At 38.5% G+C, this 16,816-nt stretch overlaps 1 protein-coding gene across 7 annotated transcripts in view; it reads right to left on the bottom strand.

Annotated features, from left to right (window-relative positions):
- The window catches only part of CDH19 (cadherin 19), a 118,972-nt gene that overhangs the window by 15,309 nt on the left and 86,847 nt on the right, over window positions 1-16,816 (bottom strand). For 6 of the 7 annotated variants that reach the window (XM_052788215.1, XM_052788221.1, XM_052788218.1 and 3 more), the window contains 6 exons: window positions 15,039-15,158; window positions 14,287-14,451; window positions 13,359-13,543; window positions 11,889-12,142; window positions 8,776-8,912; window positions 549-670 (listed from right to left, as the gene is read on the bottom strand). In XM_052788215.1, coding sequence (XP_052644175.1) covers window positions 549-670; window positions 8,776-8,912; window positions 11,889-12,142; window positions 13,359-13,543; window positions 14,287-14,451; window positions 15,039-15,158 — 983 coding nt within the window. Of the gene's footprint in view, window positions 1-548; window positions 671-8,775; window positions 8,913-11,888; window positions 12,143-13,358; window positions 13,544-14,286; window positions 14,452-15,038; window positions 15,159-15,897; window positions 15,982-16,816 lie in introns of those variants that run through there. The other variant, XM_052788219.1, reaches the window with a different exon arrangement.

The following is a 16,816-nucleotide window of genomic DNA, read 5'->3' as shown; positions in this document are numbered from 1 at the left end:
AGGATGCTTAATATGACCATCCCATAAGCCGCCAGCTAGGGAAGGTGTTGCAAGGGCTGTGACTTAAAGATCTTCAGATTTCCACTGAACTAAATAGGGGTTGAATTCAGTTCACAATAAATGGTTTCTAACCAAAGATCACATGGATCTGGTTTGAATCTGGTCTAAGTCTGGTTGTTCTGCACTATGTTATACTACTGCTGTCAATAACAGCCCTAGTTTTAACTTCTGTGACATGAACGTGAATCAAATCTGTGTTTTATGCTGGTTTTTTTTCCAGAAGTTTCTGTCTGTATTTCTCTATTACCTGTTTCGGTAGACAAATGAGGAGATGTATTGATTTTGTTTTAAAGGGGAAAAAATACACAACAGTCTTTTGAAATCTGAATTTCAAACTATGCATATATCAACAGAACTAATTTTGGAAATAGGCAAAATACAGTCTGTACTCACAGTACTGAAATAATCAGTATTAAAGGAAATAGTAACATCTCAGAACAAATCTTCATTGTAATGAGAAAACTGATGGCTGACTCCTTCACACTTACCTGGCCAGAAACTGCATTTTCACAAACAAATGTTTCATAATATTTAGGGAATTCTGGTGCATGATCATTAACATCGAGAACTTGGATATACACATTTGCTTCTGAAATTTTTTCGGCATTTCCTAATGGTTAAAAAAAGACAGAAATCAAAAGCGACGATCTACTACATATTTTAAACTAATGTAGGCTTTAGAAAATTTTACTTATATTCTGCAGAGACCTACAGACACATTTTATACTAAATCTTTTTAATGAGTTCAAATATATCCTATACCTATGGAAAAGGACATTTTCTTTCTTTGCTGGGGTTCTGTTTAAAAAAGGTGTTAAAAAGTGTGGGGATTTGTTTTTGTTTTTTTCACCAATCCATCATGTTAAGTTATAATAGTATATCTTGAAATATATACGGATATTTCATGTAAAAGTTTGGATTTGTTCACTCTTTCATTTACCACATCAGAAACTGATTTAAATGTAAAAAATAAAATCTGATCTGGAGAAATTAAATGAGGTTTTGTTCATGCAGAACAATTTACTGTGCTAGTCATGTAATGGTATGTGGAAGGAGAGTGCCTGCTCCTCTGAGGGTATCTGGTCAAGAACCTTATTCAGTGCAACAAGAAATAAGAAAAAGAGGAAGCCATAAACAAGAACATAAAGAGACGCAAACCTGAGGGACAAATGATACAGAGGGGGTGATGAGAACCAAACCTGGTCAGACACACTAATTGATGGGGGCACGGGAGAGTGTAAGAAAGTTTATTCCTGTGAGGTTATCAGATCGGGGACCTTGACAATTGGGAAACCAAGGGAAAAAAAGGGGAAAACAGAAACAAAATATACCAAGACACAGACCTGACAAAGCAAACATGGAGACAATGACAAGGAATGAGCTTCACGATAATTGATGGGTTATCCAGAAACCACGGGGCAACAGTTCCAGGTAGATCAACCTGGACTTTGCAACTGATAGGGCTGTAAGCCAGATAGACTCCCAGACCTGGAGGGGTGCGGGAATCACTGGAGCTGTACAGACCCATGGGGGACGTGCAGGGAGGAACAAAGAGGGGGCAGAGAGAGAGGGCTGTAAAAGGGGCCAGTCAGAACACTTGTCTGGCTGAGTCCTGTGCCTGATCACCAGTCCTATCATCTTATATCTTCTTATTAAATCTTTTCTTTGCTATTGCTTTGCATAATCTCACTATCATTGCATGCGTACGTGTGTTGCAGGGACTAAGTACCAGCCACTGGTGAGACTTGTGTATGTGGGAATGAAAATTGGTGCCAGCTACTGGAGTCAGATGGGGGGTGGGCACCCTTGGCCCAGGGTCCCAGCTACTGGAGTGAGTGGGGGGGGTGCAGTGGACAACTGTATCTTTCCCCAACTGGATGTGCACGGGGGGTGTGTGTGTTTTCGCTAGCAAACTTTAAGCTGGACTCAACAGTGAGAAGGCGGTCCTTGGGTCCAGGCCAGGCACTCTGGGGGGGGTCCATGCTCTTACACTCAGGGGGGACTTGCAAATGTGGGGTGCATGAGGGATGAACGTGTGAGTACTGCGGGTTTGCCAGTGAGCATTGAGCATGGACTAGCTGGGGAGCTGGGCACCCACAAAACGCATAAGAGGACTTGGGATCTGGGCAAGGGTGCCAGGCGGACAGAGGGTTCATGCAGGTATTGAAGGGATCCATGAGTGTATGTGTGATCATGAACCTGGAAAGTGTCATGTGTGTGTGCCTGCACCAGCGACCTTCTGCTTCCCTGGCCAAAGCAGAGGAAGGGACTTGGCTGTCTATCCTTGTGGTTTATGTGAGTCCTGTATGTAGGTGCTGCTGAAGGCAGTGCCTTCCCTGTGGCAGTCTGTGTTACCGGCTGTGTCAGTGTCGGCTGTGTCAGTGTCCTCTGTCTCTGTGTCTGTGTGTTTGTGCATCTCTGGGACATGTGCTCAGCTTTGCTACAGGTTGAGCCTGCAAACATGAAAGCGTCAGCCACATCACTGAGCAGAGGCTTCAGGTCTGCGGGCACCTGGCTGGGCTCCAGCGGCCGGGCAGGTGGGTCCTGGGCCAGAGCAGCTGGAGGAGGTGGCTGCACTTTCTTACATCACTTAACATCATGGATACCACAAACCCATGTCACAGACCTTTAAGAAATTCTGTTATTCTTCCTCTTCTTTAGTATTTTGAATTGTTGAATCTTTGGGAGAAAATTTCACCAAAATTCACATGCTTTAAAATTATTTCTGCACTGGTAGACATGGAGAAATTGCAGTGGACATGGATACCCAACCCTATCCAAGGCAGAAAGCTGAGACTTTGAATTTGGAACTACAGAGCTGTTCTATCCACTGGTTTCCAAACACATATTTACAAAGAAGTCTGATTTTGCCCAGGCACATGTAAGGCATTACTGCTGACAGACTTCATAGACTGAGCTTGTAGTTTTGTTCCAAGTATTATTTGCACAACAGGTTTAATTCTTAGGCATTTTGTACTCACTGTACTGCTTCTGTTATACAAGTATACACTATGACTGTATATATCTTAAGCCACTCTATTGCTGTGGTTTTAGATATAAAAGCTATGTCAGTATGGCTTATTCCCATATGAAAAGGAAAATAAACTCTGCTAATATAAGGCACTTTTTTCCTGCATTTACTGCATTTACACAAGGTTATATTGCTATAACTAACGCAAACAAGGAAAAGCCAGACCAAACTATACTTGTTTCATGGTACAAAAGTTGTGTGTAGACTAGGCTGAAAAAACTATTTGTTTATGTAATAAAAATGTTTTTAAATATGTCACCTGAAACCAAGGGAAGGAAGATCTGCAAGTACAGCATTCTCCTGGAGAAACTGGCTGCTCATAGTATGGATGGGTATGGTCTTTGCTGGGTAAAAAACTGGCTGGATGGTTGAGCCCAAAGAGTGGTGGTGAATGGAATTAAATCCAGCTGGCTGTTGGTCACAAGTGTTATCCCCAGGGATCAGTATTGGGGCCAGTTCTGTTTAGCAGCTTTATCAATCATCTGGATGAGGGGATCAAGTGCATCCTCAGGAATTTTGCAGATGACACCAAGTTGAGAGGGAGTGTTGATCTGCTCAAGGGTAGGAAGGCTCTACAGAGGGATTTGGACAGGCTGGATCGATGGGCTGAGGCCAATTGTATGATGTTCAACAAGGCTCAGTGCTGGGATCTGCACTTGGATCACAACAACCCCATGCAATGCTACAGGCTTGGGGAAGAGTGGCTGGAAAGCTGCCTGGCAGAAAAGGACCTGGGGCTATTGGTCAACAGCCGGCTGAATATGAGCCGGCAGTCTGCCCAGGTGGCCAAGAAGGCCAATGGTATCCTGGCTTGTATCAGCAATAGTGTGGCCAGCAAGACTAGGGAAGTGATTGTCCCTCCGTACTCGGCACTGGTGAGGCCGCACCTCAAATACCATGTTCAGTTTTGGGCCCCTCACTACAGGACAGACATTGAGGTGCTGGAGCACGTCCAAAGAAGAGCAACAAAGCTGGTGAAGGGTCTAGAGCGCAAGTCTTATGAGGAGCACCTGAGGGAACTGGGGTTGTTTAGCCTGGAGAAAAGGAGTCTGAGGGGAGACCTCATTGCTCTCTACAACTACCTGAAAGGAGGTTGTAGGGAGGTGGGGATCAGTCTCTTCTCCCAAGTAAGAAGCGATAGGACAAGAGGAAATGGCCTCAGGTTGTGCTAGGGGAGGTTTAGATTGGATATTAGGAAAACTTTTTTCACTGAAAGGATTATGAAGCATTGGAACAGGCTGCCCAGGGAAGTGGTTGAGTCACCATCCCTGGAGGCATTTAAAAGACGTGTAGATGTGGCACTTAGGGACATGGTTTAGTGGTGGATTTGGCAGTGTTAGGTTAATGGTTGGACTTGGTGATCTTAAAGGTCTTTTCCAACCTGAATGATTCTATGATTCCATAATGAATATCTCTCAGATATCCTTTCCCTATCAGCACATTGAATCCTCACTTACATGGTATAGCTCTGAAAAATGTCTGCCCTCTCCACAATGTAATTTATTACTCTAGTAAGCAGAAGGTTTCACTGCAGCAGTAATGTTCACATTAACTTCGACGTGTTGTTGGGTAAGGACCATAATGAAGACATTTTTCCAGTGAATAAAATAACCTTAAGACATTCCTGGAATACTCAATATCTATCAACCGAAATATCTATCAATCTCTCAATCGGCTCTGTCTAAACCAGAAGTATGTCACTCACAAGAATATTTATTATGGTTAAAATACGCCTCATGATGGGTATTAGTGTCACTGCTTCTGACCTGTTCAGAAGTCCTTAAGGCATTTTCTTAAATTAGTCAAATGGACCTTTAAGAGAAAAACAAAACGTAGTCCTTTCTGTCTCACTTCAAACTGTACGGATTTGGTTGGTTCTTACATTGCTTTTTTAATGTATAATTCAGTAGTTGCTTGGAGCAAACATTTGTTTTCTTGGATCTTATAGAATCTGTGCTGATAGCTTTGAGTCTTTTGCCAAAGGAAATGGCAGCAAAAGCAACTACCACAGAGATAAAGGACTAGATACTCAGCAGTTTCATGTTGTTATGCCTTCTGTGAAATCATTAGAGCCATTCTAATTTACCAAATCTTATGATCTGCCAGAGACATCTCAAAAACACTTCTTTGTGGGATGACATTTCTCTTGTTGAATCTCAACATCCATAATAATACAATAGGCAATGAAACAGTGCTAGGCTTATTTTTTAAATAAACATTAAAAGTAGCACATATGCCTTTTAGAAATAATACCGAGAGTGTAGGACTTAATGTCTTTTACTTACCTCAGAATCAGATGTTTAGGGCAGAGATTTGCCTGGATTGACATTGAAAGGAAAACTTTGTAACACTTATTAGGAGGCAGGGAACACCTTTGGTGGCTTCAGTTGTATACAAAGTGGCATGGGAAGGACCCAGCTACCTTGGCCCATTCCTAACCTGCTTGTTGGTAAGATTCCTGGATACTATATTGGCTTTAAAGCCTACCCTTTGTTTTCACAAGCATTTAGATAGCACCTTTCAGCCTAGAGCTGCCATTCACATCTGTTTTCTTTCACCAAATAACCCTTATTTTTTTATTTATTTTTGGTAATAGTCTTGTTTCTTCTTCCTTACTATATTTGGGTTGTTGTGTTGTGGCTGTTTTGGTTCAGTTTTTTTTTTTTTTTCTTCAGCGTATGGTTAAATGAGAAGGAAGAGCATTTCTCATGTTGCTGTTGGAAGATAACAGTATGGAAGTTTTTAATTTTTCTGAAATCACAGTTGTTTTGTAGTGGGAGGAAGCAACACATTAAAAAGCCACTCTTGGAATCAGTGTCTGGTAAATATTTAATGAAGATTTTAGGTGAAGCAGAGTGAGTCCTTTGGTTGCAATTGGGGAAGATGGTAGGCAACACTTATTTTCTCTTTTATCCCTTACACGGGAAAATAGTTGTGAGAATTTGAATACAGCTATTGTACTCATATCCTACATTAGGCTAAAGATCTTTCAATAAGCAGAAAATTTCTTTGTCATAATCTCCATGAAAGAGATCAGAACTTGAAAAACAAGGTCTGAGAAAACAGGATATCAAGTGCAATAGGCTGGATCAGTGTGAAGAGTGAAGCTGATGTTTTAATTACTAGGGACCAAAATTGGTAACTTGCTTATTTTGGAGCTGTGTGAAAAGAAAAGCAGTGACCATCTCTAGAGACAAAATAAAACTCAGTACTTGTGGTGGATTAAAGAAAACTTGGCATTGTCATCAGCCAGTAAAAGGAAACTTGTAATAATAGTAATAACAATAGTTGTTATAATTATAATTTAAGCTAAAGCAAATTTCACTACTTCCTAAAGGAAATATAGACATGATTTTATTTTTTTTAAAAGGACTAATTAAAAAGTTACAAGTCTGTCAATAAAAGTATATATGACCAAAGTGGGGTGCCAATTAAATATTGAATTAATGATAGATCCATGACCAAAACCTTCAAAGAGCTGTAAGTTCTGTAGTCGTGTAGTAGGTGTGGAACCCACTATCAAATGACATCTGCAAGATCCAGTGGGAAAATGACTGTTGTCTCTTGCGGATAAGTTTGCTTATGACTGGTAGTGCACATTTCCAATGGATGTGTAGAGAAATGAGGATCAAAGTAAGCTCAAGCCAGTTGCCATCATCGGGAATTTCTGTTGGTCATCTAAAGTTCAACAGAGAGCAAGCTGAAGCAGATATTCCTCTTCTAAATTAATTATTTGTCAGTCAGTCTTCATCTGACTCAGTAAAGCAGTCTTAAGTAAAGCTGATGACTTAAGGTTTTCTTGGTCTCATACATAGTTGGAATGCTGTTGTTTATGCTTCAGCCTTGTACTAGGTGGAAACTGATCACAACCAAGTAAAAACTGATCAAAGGAAACTTGATTTCTGTTGGTCTAGAACCATCTTAGGCATAAAGTGGAATAAGACTCAACAGATTGCAGGTTCTGACTGCTTGCATTTAAGGTCCAATGAATTTGATCTACTTCTGGGTACCTTTAAAACATGCTATCTCAATGGTATGAGGACAGGATGATCCACACCACAAGTCTGCAATAACAGGCAAGTTCCTCTGACTAATCTCTGATCCCTGTCATTACAAAGGAGGCAAAAGGCTTGTGTCCTTTATGAATGCCAGGACCTCAATAGGCGCCTAGGGAGGTTGCTGCTGTAATGCAGTTTCAATATCTGTCTCAGCTGCAATGAATATTGTGTGGATGAACTCTAATGGCATTTTGATTTGGCTTCAACGGAGCCACAATGTCATCCACTAAATGTCTCATACACACAATGTTGTGACTATATTTCAAGGAATAAAATGCTACTAGTTCATACTATAAATCATTTCAGGTATGCCCAGACAAAGGTGACCTAACTTCAATGCTTTTGAATATAGTGTTATAGACAGTGACCTTATCATCATTAAAGAAATAAAGAATAAGAATATGAAGATAATGAGGGCTCGGGTTCTCTACAATAACTTTCATTACTGTGAAAGGCTTGCTTTCTTTTGCTGCAGGAGACACTTATTCATTTGTAACATTTGGTTCTTTCCTATTTTATTGTTTAACTAAACAGAAAAGTCCCAACCAAAGTCATCCCGCTGTGTTTCCATAGCGCCATTCAAGATATGACAAAAATATGCCAGAGATCAATTTTACCAACACCTGCCAGCTGCCCAACAACTTGAGAAGTAAAATACATTCATGCTTAAAAACTCACAGAGAAGCTGAAAAGGAAGAAAATACCATCAATTCCCAAGCACAAAATAAAGACTTCAATGAAAATGGCTACTGACTATCCTATACTAAACTCCTAGCAGTAATATTCTACATATATACAGGGAATGCTCCCTTTTGGGAAGAGTGCAATTTATGAATATGTGTTTAAAGTAGTCTTAGCAATAAATAGCATTTATATGAGATTCAGGATTAAAAAAAACATCTTAAAAGTATTTGGCAAAACCTGATTTATTGATTCAATTCTAATTTCATATATTTTTTCTCCTTCCTGAGGATGGATGTGATTATTTTTAAAATACTATCCCAATGTTCTTGCTAAACTGCCTTGTAAATTAATAGCTGTTAATTTTGTAGAGTGTTGTCCCAGAGTTAGGGCAACCAGATCACCAAAAGCACAAACAGAGGCAATCTGCATTTGACTTTCAAACCAAACTGACAGGTAAAATCTATACAAAGGATGCTTCACAGATTTAATTGCCACTGAAGGGAAGTCTAGCTGATTTAGGCCTTACATTCACAATTAATGAGCCACAGGTTTCTGGCTGGTGTTAAATTAGACCCTGGCTAATTTCACACTAGTCAAAATCTGGTGTGAAATTAGCCAGGGTCTAATTTAACATAAGATCTTGCACTGCAGGAGCAATTCATATGCTTCAGTGTAACTTGAAAGCGTTACAGTCTCGATCCTATTACAATTTCCTTTCTTTTTTTATAAGGTCATCTTTTATGAAAGAGCACAGGACCTTGGAGCTCAAATACATTACGCTTCTATTTAACTAATCATTTTAATAATGCTCCTTAATGTAGCAAGCAACAGTAATATAATGAGAAAGAAGCATGTATTCTTCACTTAAAAGAAGGCATACTCAGAGGATAATTACAGTTCACAGTGTTTAAAACACAACATTCCTTAAATTTCTCTACTCACTTGTTTCTGTGGCTGTAACAGTTATGTTGTGCCAAGAAGCTATCTCTCGGTCCAGAGGTTTAGTTGTAATGATTGTTCCATTGTGTTCATTGATGCTGAACAATCTCTTTAAATGCATGCTGTGGACAATAGAGTACCTGCACCAAAAAAAGTGAAGAGATTCCCTAATACTGAAATGTTCCATCAGAGGCAAGGACATAGAATGCTATTGTCAGTTGAGAAAACAGAGCTGTGCATATATACATATAAATGTGTGCTGCAACAACTCAGAAATCATGAAAAAAGTACACTTATAAACATTTAAAATTCATTGCTGCCAAGATCAAAGCTCTTCTTTTTATAAAACTAAATGTGTTTCAGATCTATATTAATGTGAACTGAATCTGAAATGCATTATTCATTCTTACTTCTAAGTCAGGCTCACAGCAGGTGAATGACTTCATTGAAAAGAAACAGCAAAAGTGCCACTTGTGAAATGAATAACACTAACAGCTAAGTGGAGGTATAATGGCAAATCTATTTTATCATTGCTGACATGTTCTGAGACCAAGGGAATGGGCATTATACAGACAGACAGACAACTATCTATAATGAGGTGACACCTAGGCAGGGAACAAAATCCTAACACAGGGAATGATTGCAAACGAGCCCCGTGTTCCTGAGTTTTCACTCAAAAGGCTCCGGATGCTATGTCCATATGTGGACATGCACATGCACACGTACATACATACATACCTACCATTCAAATTGTTAAAGTCTAACCACTGGTCACAGGCCAGAGATGGACTGAAAAAGACACCAAAGATATTGGTTCAAATGGAAAGGATATTTACTAATAATTTTCATGACATATAATAAAAAGACTATATGTCACAGTTCCTAGTAGAGTCTATTTCAAGGAAATAAAACCTGTTTGAAGAGTTGAAAGGTTCTTACCACTTTTTCTGTAACCTTAATTGTGGTTGACAAAGCCTTTCTGTCTCCTGTTGGCACTTACGACTCCATCTCAGGTTATGTGCCAGCAGTTGGATGACTCTCTAACTTGTTATTTATAATTACATTTTGTCTGTGTTGAAAATCAGTAGAAGGATAAATCAAGGAACCAGCACAACACAGTCAGTGAAAGTTCTTATCATCTGAGCCAAAGGTCTGACATTTATAAATCTCTATTTTAGGGATTTACAATTCAATTTCTTCATTTATTTTTTTTTATGTGAGTATTCCTCATCCTCTGCATCCAAAGCTTGTGTAGGGTTTTCTGACATTCGTGTTTTGTTCTGTTTGGGGGTTTTTTTTTGGTAATCTGGTTCTTCATATATAATTTTCAGAAAATCTGTTAGATATTTTTAGTTATATTTTATTACTGATGTAGTGAGGTTTTGTTGCATGTCTTTTTTTTACTTTGAAAACTGGGGTGCACAAGGCAACACAGCTGGTTTTCTGTATTATAAGCAACTGCTGTCTTTTGTGATAGCGATAGTTTCAAAATTAGATTCATATGCATTGCACTTAGTGCAATAAACATATTTTTACATTAGAAGTGACATACTCTATTTTAAAGAAACTCAGTGATGCAATATATGTGTCACTGGTTTGGGACTATGAAGACATATTCACTTTGTAGCAAATTCCATTGAAATATTTCAAAATAAGAAGTCCTAGATATACACTATGGTTAAATGTTTCACAGGAGATGTTGCAGTCATCTAAATAAACCACAAAACAAGTCCTTTTTCGGGGGGGGGAGTACATGTATATTTTTATTTATTCTTATTTAATTTAACCTATGACTCGCTTACTAAATAACAGTAAATGAATGTAAAATCATTCAAAAAATGGCTTGCATTAACTAAACCTCTGAAGCCATAACTATAGGTAACAATATATATACGTGTGTGTGTATGTATATATATATATATTTCTGCTATTAGGATTCTACACACTATAGATTATTTTGTGTCTAATCCATTTGTCCCTGTATCCTAGCTTGTCTAAATTACACAGTACACAGTGATGTCAAGTAACTCAAGAAGCTATTTTAATTATAAACCCCATGTTAAAGTTTAATTACCTGTTTTCTCCCTTAAGAGACAGCAAAATTATTTTTCAAGTTTAAAAGCCTGGGGGACTCTTTTTATATAATATCTCTGTGGGGCAATTGTGGAAGATGTAGGGAATTGGTAAATTTTTGGTCATGCTGAGCTGAGCAGATGCCAGTGGAGCTGTTCTGTGACTCCCTCCCAGCAATGAGTCCATCTCTCCATGTCTCCAGAAATTATTGGGAACAGACTAGAACACCTGCAGGCACTTACAGGTTTGGCTGTGCTACCTAGTCCTGCTGCTATGCACAGCCTCTTCCAGGCTACTGTTTAAAATATTACCCCATCTCGAAGTGATTGCAAAGATGCACAAGCCTACTAGCATTTAACCTACTGTGCTGGTTTTGGCTGGGATAGAGTTAATTTTCTTCACAGTAGCTGGTATGGAGCTGTGTTTTGGATTTGTGCTGAGAACAGAGTTGATAACACAGGGATGTGTTTGTTGTTGCTGAGCAGTGCTTACCCAGAGCCAAGGGCTGTTCTGCTTCTCAGCCCACCCCACCAGCGAGGAGGCTGGGGGGGCACAAGGAGTTGGGAGGGGACACAGCCGGGACAGCTGACCCCAACTGACATCCCATACCATATGACGTCATGCTCGGCAATAAAACTGAGAGGGGCTGCCATTGCTCAGGGACTGGCTGGGTGTCGGCCAGCTGGTGGGGAGCAATTGTTTTGCATCACTTGTTTTTCTTGGGGTTTTGTTGTGGGTTTTTTTTCCCCTTTGTTGTTTTCTTTGTTTCTTCTTTTTTTCATTATTAAATTGGTTTTGTCTCAACTCATAAGTTTTCTCACTTTTACCCTTCAGATTCTCTCCCACATCCCAATGGGTGAAGGAGTGGCTGTGTTGTCCTTAGCTGCCTACTGGGGTTAAACCATGACACCAAGAATAAGCTAGGCTATTGCAATGAACGCATGATTAACTGCAATCATGAGCCAAGGTGAGAAACAGAAAAAGCCTTTGGAAACCCCAACTACATTTATATTCGGGGCCTGTTCACATTTTAGGTTAGGTACCTGACTGGGCAGTCATCATCGTCTGGATCTCTAGCTGTTACAACGCCCACCAGTGAGCCACTCATAGCCCCTTCAGCAATCTCCATCACATAGTTCTCCAAGGTGAAAACGGGAGGTTCATCAGCATCTTCCACATTGATTTTGATGATGGTTTTGTCTTCAAATGGTCCTTCTTTCAGAAAACGGTCATCAATGTACCTGTTCACAACTTTTGCTCGAATACTGTATCTCCTCTTGCTCTCATAATCCACTCTCTGTTAAGAAAGAAAGATGTGAAATTATTTCTTTCTTCACATTTAAATTAAATAAAGTTCAGTAAGTGGTGTGACATTAAAGACAAAATAATGTTACCCTTCTTTTGGGAATGTTTCAAAAGTAGTTACTTCTAAGACTTCCTTTTTACGTTAAAAACACTTTAAAATTAAACTGTGCTATGCCATTGTTTGTTTTCACATGTAAGCTGGCTTTAATGTTAAACAACACTGTAAAAGAAGTCTTCCCATAGAATGCCGGCCCTAAGAAAAAGAACTTCTATTAGTATTTCCAACATAGGTGTAACCTTAGTGAACACCATTCTTAACTCTTACATAAACAATGTGAATCAGTAAATCTGTAAGGGTTAAGCTGAGTATGTTAAAATTTAATCTCTAAAGGAAATAAATTACAGAAGGCAAGAATGAGTGTTTAATAAATGCATAGTTACATTACTATTTTAGATAGTCATTATCTTCTGTAATTAAAAAAAAAAGCCCCCCCCCCAAAAAAAAACCTTCCGGAAATGTAATAAATCCAAATAGAAACAAACAAACAAACAAAAAAACCCACCAAAACCAACCCCCCCCCCCCAATTTGTATTCAGTTCTTCAGTCCTGGATTTCTCTAGACTATCAAATTCTATCATCGTTTCAGATGATGACCCAGATGACCCAGAAATCTTCCTATGTGTTTCCAAACTAAATCACACAGTATTAAAGTCTCTTAAATACCTACATTCATAAACTGGTATGTTTTTTAGTGTATTTAGTGTCTTTTCAAAGCTATGTCATAACAGAAACTCCGTTGTCTATCTAATACTGTAATACAGTCTGGCTTCAGTTAAGTTTAACAGGACGTGTTGCAAGTGAGGAAATACTGTGTACAATTTATTGATAAAGATTTTACAGATGATGCACAGAAGAGATAGAACATTTTCTTACAATGGGATACACTGTGTTGCACAGCTAGGAATAACATTAAGATACTTTGACTGCCACTATTGTATTCAGCGGTAATAAGAATGAGTCCAAAAAAGTAAACAGAAAGAAAAGCATGTTTCTTTTTATTCCCCTAATACTCCAATCAAATCACAAAGCCTGAAGAAAGAAAAGATAGCAGAATCCAAAGCAATAGGCCTTCTTTAAACATCCAGCTTGCTTGAGAAGGTTCTTTCCAGTATTTAGAGGATTTTTTTTAAGGTTTCCAATATCTCACCTTTTTTAATAAGATAATTCCTTCTTGAGTCTCATTGTTAGTAATGATGTCAAAAACATCTGAACTATCTCCTTCAATGAAATAGTTCATGGCTGCATTCTCCCCTATGTCGCTGTCTTCTGCGAAGACTTTGCCTACAGTTGTGCCCACAGGAGCCTCTTCAGAGACGCTCATGTAGTAGAGTCCTAAAGAAACAAATACTGGCACAGTTTAGTGATCTGCCATGGTCAATAACTTCTGTAGCTATGATGGCCTGAGGCTCTCAGAAAGTTGGGGAAAGCCCCCAGCTTTTATTAGAGCAATGGATCTAATCCAGCAATGGCTAGATCTTGGAGGCAGGGGATGACAACCTTTCCACTCGTGAGTCCTCCTCTCTCAGCCCCACGTTAGCAGTAAATAAAAAGCCAAGGAGAACCAACAGGGTGAAAAAACAGTGGAGGGCAGCACTTCCCAACTGCATTTCACTAGTTGTTCCTGACAGCCCAGCTAGCAGCTCCCACATCTGCTAGAAACTCCCTGGACAGAGAAGACCACATCTTTTGCCAAAAAGTTTACAGTATCTGTCAGCAAAGAACGAAGAGAGGAGAAAAAGAAAGAAGGTGAGTGAAAACAGTGCTAAATATCCCATTGCCCAGATTTTAGGCTTAGGTAGAGCAAACTATGTGGAAAGCAGCGTAGTAAGTCATTTGTCTCCAAAGCCTAGTGATAAAACCAGCAAGCTTGAGGTCTTCTGTAATGACAGGTTTTCTTCCCCTCTTCATTTTTGAGCTTTTGTGTGGGAATTCTTTATTTTATTTTATTTTTTAAATCTGTATGCTGAACTCAAAGCACAGACCTGTTCTGAAAAGACCTACCAGTGAACTTAACAGAGCTACAGTAGATCTAAATTTCCTCAAGACCTCAACTACTGTAAGTAGCCTATACTCACGCTGTTGAAATTTAGGTGGATTGTCATTGATGTCGGAGAGGTTGATGGTAACAGTGGCTGTTGCTGAAAATGCCCCTGTTTGCCCAACCATATCTTTGGCTTGGATGATGACCAAATACTGATCTTTTGTTTCTCTATCCATTTGGGAAGCCATTCTGATGACCCCTAAAAATGAAAAGTATAATATCATATCATATAATAGACCCATTTTTTCCCAACATCTGACCATATAATAAGGGTATAAAATGCATAATTGGATACAGTTATGAATTTGTATTCCAGACCATGCACAGCACAACTGTCCTAATACTGGGAATTAGTACTCATGGCAACATCTATGCTGTATGACAGATCCGTTCTGCATCCTTAGAGTTCTAGGGAGCAGAGCACACCATATGTCTCCTCTATCATATATAATCATCTATCTTTCCCAGAAATCAGGATTTTGGAGGGATGTCACATATCTGTGGTTTCTTCAACATAGAGATAGGAATGTCACATAATGAGTCGTAGAGCTGTTAACCCAGCAGTGTTCCTAGGTCCATTTGTTGGATGGGGTACTCAGAATCCAACTCTTTTCTTCAGCAAGATAATTTGTGGGATTTTTTTTAGATTTAGGAACTGTGCAAAGATGTACAAGTGTAGGGTGGTATCAGTTGATCTTTGTGTTGAAATGAAGAAAGACATTTTTGCTTGCATCCATTTTATGTTAGTTTATGAATGTTTTCAAATTACAGGATCATTTGTAGTACCTGTCTTTGGCTCCACAGAGAAATAAGGCTGTCCCTGAATGAGACTGTAAAGCAGACGGGCACTATTCCCATAAGAAGGATCATCGCCATCTGTAGCTGTTACCTGTGTAACCGAAGTACCTCAAGGAAAAAATAAAATAGATTATGTTTATTTTCTTCTTGTATAAATTATCTCATAATTACAAAACATAAACTCTTTAAAAAGCTTTTAACATACCAGTTATATTAGCAAACAGTCCTGAAAATTTACAGGAGCAAATGGCACCTTCTAAAATTTATCATTAAAAAGGGAAAATATTTCCTCAGCAACTATTCTTGTTGCATTCAAATTGTCAATAAAAATAAAAATATATAGCATATGACTTTTCAACACTATATTTATGTTGCTTAAAATACTACATATCTTATGCTTTTCCCCCTATTTTTTGATATGTGAATGGAGTCCAGCAAATTGTTTCTCCTCCCCTTGTATATTCTTCAAAGTATTTTATGGAAGTTTCCCATGGGAATAAGAAAACACAGCCACTTTATCACCAGTAGGCCCACTGGTGATAAAGAAATTAATTGTTAGCAAGTAAAGCAGCCAAGAAGTATAACAAGGCTCTGATAACATTTTTTATCCTTGAGTCTTTAATGAGCCTGTCCCAGTGCAAGAGTGACGGCAGAATCCCCAATGCAAAAACATGGCAGAATCAATCTGCAGAGCTTGATTTCATCTCTGGCTGGAAGCTGGTTATATCCTAGATATAAGGTTGACAGCATTCTCATGGTACTGTCAGTGATGATTGTCCTTTAAAAGAAAATATTCACAGTAGCATCATTTTGTAAGGTAATCATTATTTTTGTCTTTTTTCCTCACCTAGGTTCTGCATAAGAATACAAATATCACTTCTCATGAGGAACAGCAGAGAATCAAGCTACTTTCTAAAACTTTCTGGCATACGTTCACATGGTTGCACCTGCTTACCAATATAGCTGTATAGTTATGCTGGAGGAGAAAAGAAGAAGAAACAATGGAGTGCAAGGATTTAAACTAGAAACACCTTTTTTGACAAACTCAAAGTTAATACTTATCCCCAATAAAACAAGTATATTCATTTCTGAGTTTTCTAACAGTTCAATAGTTTTATTTTTAAACAGAAATGAAAAAGGCTTTCTCATATAAGGATAGGCTTAATGAAATATTTTGATTATTTAAAAAAATATTTTTTTTGCATTTTGCCTCAATTTATTCAGCAGTACTTCAAGTGATTCCATAATGCGTTTTATCTTCTCTCAGAGTGGAGGTACACTAAAATATCATTAATTGCCACCAACTTTTGCAGTTATATGTCCTTCAAAACGTGCGTACAATACCAAAATTCTGACATTTAGGTGTGTGTTAGGTGTGTGTATAGATGTATACATATATATACTGCTCCCTATTGCTCTGGAGAAATGATAAAGATAAAATGACAGATTAAAATTTAATCAGAGCATATATGTGCTTCAGAAACAGTATTCTTTAATAAGACTGAAGGGTAAAGGAAATCTTCAGCTACACAACCATTAACTTCATATCAGCTGCAGTCTATGGAAACTGTTCTTACTAATACAGGAAATCCATCCTCTAAGACAATTTAGCATGACTAGAATGCAGCTGCTTTGAAAAAAAAAAAATGCAGTGCTAGTTAGGAAGGGATCAAGAACTATGAATAATCCAATAGGTACAGTTTGTTATAAATGCCATTTTCTAAACTAACTAAATTTTCTAAACGTCATTACTAAATAAACCCAAG

Source organism: Harpia harpyja, chromosome 5 (genome assembly GCF_026419915.1).
Source record: "Harpia harpyja isolate bHarHar1 chromosome 5, bHarHar1 primary haplotype, whole genome shotgun sequence".
Classification (NCBI taxonomy): domain Eukaryota; kingdom Metazoa; phylum Chordata; class Aves; order Accipitriformes; family Accipitridae; genus Harpia; species Harpia harpyja.
Note: the sequence above shows the minus strand (reverse complement) of the source record. Positions and strands in the feature narration are given on the sequence as shown.